Raw genomic sequence first — 5,842 nt, 5'->3', positions numbered from 1 at the left:
ACACATACTACCTCACCCACCATTCCAACTCATGCATCACAACAGCATCCATATACAACCCTTCTCCATTCACCCCAGTCTTCTGTCCTCTCCCGTCCTTCCTCAACAGACATTCCCCTTTTCCCTAAAGCCCCTTTCACCCCATCCATCCATCTCATCCTAGGTCGCCCCCTCATGTTCACTACCTCCACATCTGCCTTCCATACCTCTTTTACTAGTCTTTCTTCATTCATTCTTTCCATGTGTCCAAACCATCCCAATACTCTTTCATCCACCCTATCTCCCAACTCCCTTACCATCCCTGTTCTCCTCCTCACCTTCTCATTTCTCACTCTATCCACCCTAGTAACCCCCATCATACTTCTCAGACACCTCATCTCAAACAACTTCAAACTTCTTTTCTCTTCCTCTCTTATGTTCCATGTTTCTGCCCCAGACAGTGCTGTCGGCACAATCACTCCTTCATACAATCTCCTCATAGCATCCATTACCAAATGTCTACTCCTCATTATATTTTTTAATCCACCAAGGAATCTACTCGCTTCTCTCAATCTACATTCTACCTCCACCTTCACTCCACCCTTTCCTGCCACATTCGCACCCAAATATCAAAACACGACTTACACAAACCAGGCTAAAACTAGTCTATATGATGATCTGGTGAAGGTCCACCATCTTCCTTCAACATACTCACGATATGCACCCTTCTACTGCTCGTATCATACGTCTGCCATCCATTAACTCACTTGTTGACTTCGTTGACATGCGCATCCAGCTCTGCATCAAGCTCCTCTAAAGTCGGCACTTTGCCCTTTCCTCCCCGAGAACCACCATCAAAGCCTCGGCCACTGCCTCTCACACCTCTGGTGTCACGCCCTCCACGCCCACCACGTCCACGGCTTTGGTTGATGGCCCTGGGCGCTTGATTAAGTCTCTTTAAAGGTCGTTCCTGTCTAAACCCTCCTCTTGTTGCACCCTGTCGCACCATACTGCCTCCTTCATTGTTAATGTTTATATTCATTGGACGACCATATAAATGAACACAATTGTACTGTTTCAAGGCTTTCAAGGCATCAGCACGACGGTCGAACATGACATGTGCTGTGCCCAATGATCTCCAGCTCTGTCATAGTGAACTGCAGCATTGCGCAGGGTGCCAAATTCAGCAAACAATTCATGAATATCCGAATCTGGCACTCCAAAGTCCAAATTTGAAATAAGCAGCTTTGTCGGACCAGTAGTAATGGGGGCAGAACGTATGCCACCACCACCACCACCTCGGCCATTCTGGTACATATCATGTGCCCATCTTCCATCAACATTACCCCTTCTGTACGGTGTCCTGTTGTTTGTAGCGGTGGCCCTTCCTCGGCCAATACCTCTTCGACTTCTTCCTCCTCCTCTCAAATTTCCTCTACCTCTCCCACTTCCCCCTCGGGTAGTTTTCTTGGTGGTCTTTATAATATCCTCTAGACTCATGTCTATCTTCGACGCCATGGTTAACACTGTTTATGTTGTTCTCTGCCGGTCTGGGATTTCACGTACACGTCTGGGATTTCACGGATAAATAGTGATGTTAGTAAGTTTGCGGACGACACTAAAATAGGACGCCTTATTAGATCAGGAGACGACGCCTAGATTCTGCAGGATGATCTTAATAAATTGTTAACATGGTCGGTGAAATGGCAAATGAACTTCGATATCTCTAAGTGTAGCGTGTTAAACGTAGGGCTACACAACCCCGAAAATAGATACAACTTAGATAACACGTTTTTAGACAAATCTGAGTGCGAGAGAGACTTGGGAGTTCTGGTGAGTCCGGACCTTACAACCAGGAAGCAGTGCATTAGCGCCAGAAATAAAATTAACAGAGCATTAGGTTTCATCGCTAGGATGGTAACGAATAGAAGTGCAGAGGTAATTATTAAACTCTAGCGATAGTTAGACCCATCCTTGACTATGTGGTACAGTTTTTGGTCTCCGTCATACGAAATAGACATAAATTCACTAGAATCAGTACAGAGAAGAATGACCAAAATGATACTTGGGACTCGGAAATTTGCCTTACGAAAAGAGGCTTAGGCACCAAGACTTACACACTCTGGAAAGACGCAGAGTGCGTGGTGATCTAATAGAAGTGTTCAAGTGGATCAAAGGCTATAACAAGGGTGATGCAAACAAGGTCATCATAATATAACAACAGAGCAGGACTCGCAGTAATGGTATAACCTGGACAAATTTAGATTTAAGAAGTAAATAGGCAAGAATTGGTTTACTAATAGGGTGGTCGATGAATGAAATAAACTTAGTAACCATGTAGTAAGCGCTGAAACTATCAGTTGTTTTAAAAAACGATTAGACAACTTTATGGATGGGGATGACAGGTGGTGATGGATACGGAGCTGCCTAGTATAGGCCTTATGGTCTCTTGCATTCTCCTTTATTCTTATGTTCTTATGATCGTGGCCAGATGTGTCGCGATGTGCTGGGTTCTGTCTAATTACGTTCCACGGAAATGAGTCCGTCTGTATCCAGCGGCGAGCGTGAGGAAAGGCAGCAGATTCTCAGTAGACGTGCCATGGCTGGCCCGGTTCAGTCCTCGCTGGTTATATTTTTACTTTTATTTATCTATAAACATGTTATATGCAGTTTTAATATATATTCACATCTCCACCAAATATATATACTATTACCTGTTCTTTTCTCGCCGGCAAAATGGCTACGCTACTCCAGGAAGTCTGTTTCGTCGCCAGGAACCAGGATATGTCCCGCCCCTTATTAATTTAGTTTAATGTACGTCCGCTTAGAGGAAACAACTCTCTATGAGTAGCATGCACACACAAGCATAGCACAAACAAAAACACAAATGCACGCACAAACTTCTACATAAGCTTTTTCTTCTACTGAAATTAATTTTATTTCTAACTCCTACTGCATCCTTTCATTTCAGTTTACTTGCCGCTAAAAATCTTTCAAAATTTCGTCTCTAAGACTAAGCCTCTACTCTTTTTCTAACTTTGTTGGTTGAGGTTAAGTTGAATAAATATTCCTAAAGCAACCTCACAGTTACATACAATGGTTTCAAACTCCAGCTCCAAGTCTCCTGCCTGCACACCCCTCCTGAGCCACGATTTCACGCAATAAATATACATAAGAATCGCCCGGTGGGAGTAGCCTTCTTTTATGCATAACTATCTTTTCATTTTGACACAGACATCTCTTCCCCTCCTACAACTACCAATCCCGCGCGAGTGGGTGGTCCTTTCTAGCCAGTCCATAGTCCTCACAGTCGACTTAGGTGAAAATTGGATCATGTTGGAGAACTGAGAGACAAATCTTTAGAATGGATTAAAGACTTTTTGAAGGGAAGATACACGATGACAGTAGTAATGGGTAAGATGTCAAGCTGGAGAGCAGCTAGTCAGTCAGTCACGAGCGGAGTTCCACAAGGTTCAGTGCTTGCACCAATAATGTTTCATGACTATGTCAATGACGACATGATGGAAGGAACAACAAACGATGTCAACATGTTTGCAGGTGACGCAAAAATTACGAGAAGAGTGAAAAACGAGGACTGTTGACTATTGCAAAAATATGTAGATATTGTTCTTACAAGGAGCCAAGAATGGGAAATGAAACTCAATACCAAAAAATGCAAAGAGCGGGAAATGGACAATAGCGGCAAAAGGCCAACCTTAAACTACTCCTTGGGAAGTGAACCTATTACAGAAGCAAAAGAAGAGAAAGATTGGGTGTCTTGATAAGAGACAACCTGTCACCTGAAAGACATATCAACAGGAATGTGGGAAAGATTGTGGTGACGTTATCTCAACCGCCGAAGTCGGCTGAGCCTGAGACGCCTGCTTCCCTCCCTCGCCGGTCCAACCCAGACTGATGACGTCAACAACGCGAGCAGAGGCATATGCACTCATCAAGGCTCACAGCTCTTTCACGCAGCCTACAGCCAAAGGGAAGGGGGGCAATCAGAAGGCAAGTCAACCCAACGGGAGCATTCTGTGATCCCGTTGCGGGGTTTAAATGGACGGTCTCTTGCCAACCAAGTCCAATATAGCGTTTTAAACAAATTTCGTGTGTGAGCGCCATTCCTGCTCTATCGCTGATTGTGGAGCGTTGTTCAAGTTGGTGTTGGTGTAAGTCATAAGAGTGTTTTTGAAGCCTTCCCAGTCGGACTGACTGTATCGTAACCGATGCTCACTGAGGATAAGGATAGGTGAAGTGGAGATGCGAAGGATCAAGGGTAGGTGGTCGGAGAGGGTGGGGGCACCAGGTGAGATAGTAGAGTTGAGGAAGAAAGCACGGCTGTTAGAGAACACCAAGTCGGGCTTACCCTGCATTCCTTGGGCTATGAATGTGGGAAAGTCCGGACCTAGGAACTTCAGCCGGTGAAGTACAGTATGAGAGTAGTTGCCGATGATTGACAGACAATAATACCCCCCCTCATAGACATTTAATCCAGCTCAAGAAACCCTAGTCACAGCATGCAGAGCATGTAAAGGGGGTTTTGATTACAATCCTGCCCAAAGTACAATGTATTTTTTTTTTTTTTTTACAACCAAGTGGAATAGCAGCTCGGTGAAGAGATAATAATAGACCCCCAGCAGTGGGTGTGGAAACTCGATATACCTCACTCGAAGATATAGATAAGTGAGGTTAGAAAATCAACTTTTTTACCGGGATCAAAACAGCATGGTATGCCTCCCATGTTCAGATGTTCGTGAATGATCATAATCTGAGTTTATTTTCTGAGACCACCCCCTTGTCAACATGTCGAGTCCCTCCTCAGCCCCCAACAAAAAATCCTAGCAGAGCTCCCGTCAGGGCGGTGCCCTGGCCTGGACCCCACCAAGGACCCTAGGCCGGGCCCTTTGACCCCATGCCGGACCTTGGACTACGCCTTTCGGATTGCCGCTAACGCGGAAATCATAGTACTATAAGCCACCACAAAATTTTGCTCAGCTCCCCCTTAGCCTCCCCAACTAAAAATTCCTGGCGCCGCCGCTGGTATTCTTATTAAAAAAAAAAATGCACGTTTACACCACGCCTCCTAGACACCACAAGATTTAACAATGATTTCTACGCCGCAATGCAAATATGTTTTCATCTTGGCCCAAGTGCATCAGTAAGGTTAATTATGGTGATTTGTTACGTGGTAATACGTAACTTGAAATACATATTTAATTATCAGTGATGTCGGAAGCCCCGACTTCGTCGACGTGTCGGCCGTTCCTGCACCCTAAATGGCTCTCAGATATGAAATGCTCTTATCGATCTTCTGGATGACATTTACGAACCACTACCAACCCATTTCAATTGACGATGACGTTGTAGCAAAACAGGCGATTCCTTCAGCGATGCTGAGTATTTCATCGTCTTTTGAGGGTAGTCTTGACTCCCTAAATATCTCTGACAACAGCCAAGACGTGGAAATGGACGCCATAGTTATGGGTATAGCACCTGATTCCTCGGGGAAATGGTCTGAACAAATTAACTATTATCCTGCATGGTAAGTACAATATATCCACTTCGCGTATCTGGCTGCTTCCTTGTCCGGTTGTTGAAAAGAAAAAACGGATGTTGGTACAATTGCACATAGAACAAAACCTCATGTAGGCTGTCCTCTTCTCCCGAACCCCCATCACGTTGTGATTCACCTCCCACACCATTAGAGTAACCCCCATTCGTTAATAACACCGTGTAAAAAAAAAAAAAAAAAAAAAAAAAAAAAAAAAATGTTTCTGGCAACTAATCATTATTTTCTGATTCAGTATGTTTCAAATCGTTGGAAAATAAATGTGATTTTAAACTTTGGGTTTGTTGTCAG

The 5,842-nt window shown here is 44.3% G+C and overlaps 1 protein-coding gene across 1 annotated transcript; it reads right to left on the bottom strand.

The window, feature by feature from the left end:
- Positions 1 to 611: 611 nt before the first annotated feature.
- LOC143031911 (aly/REF export factor 2-like) lies at positions 612 to 1,547 on the bottom strand (the record flags this gene model as incomplete). Its single annotated transcript, XM_076196279.1, is given in 2 exon segments — positions 612 to 1,116; positions 1,119 to 1,547. Coding segments are annotated over 2 exon segments (753 nt in total). The 3' UTR covers positions 612 to 742.
- Between the last annotated feature and the right edge of the window lie 4,295 nt (positions 1,548 to 5,842).

The sequence above is a fragment of the Oratosquilla oratoria genome, chromosome 12 (assembly GCF_046742065.1).
Source record: "Oratosquilla oratoria isolate Oo_2021 chromosome 12, ASM4674206v1, whole genome shotgun sequence".
NCBI lineage: Eukaryota > Metazoa > Arthropoda > Malacostraca > Stomatopoda > Squillidae > Oratosquilla > Oratosquilla oratoria.
Note: the sequence above shows the minus strand (reverse complement) of the source record. Positions and strands in the feature narration are given on the sequence as shown.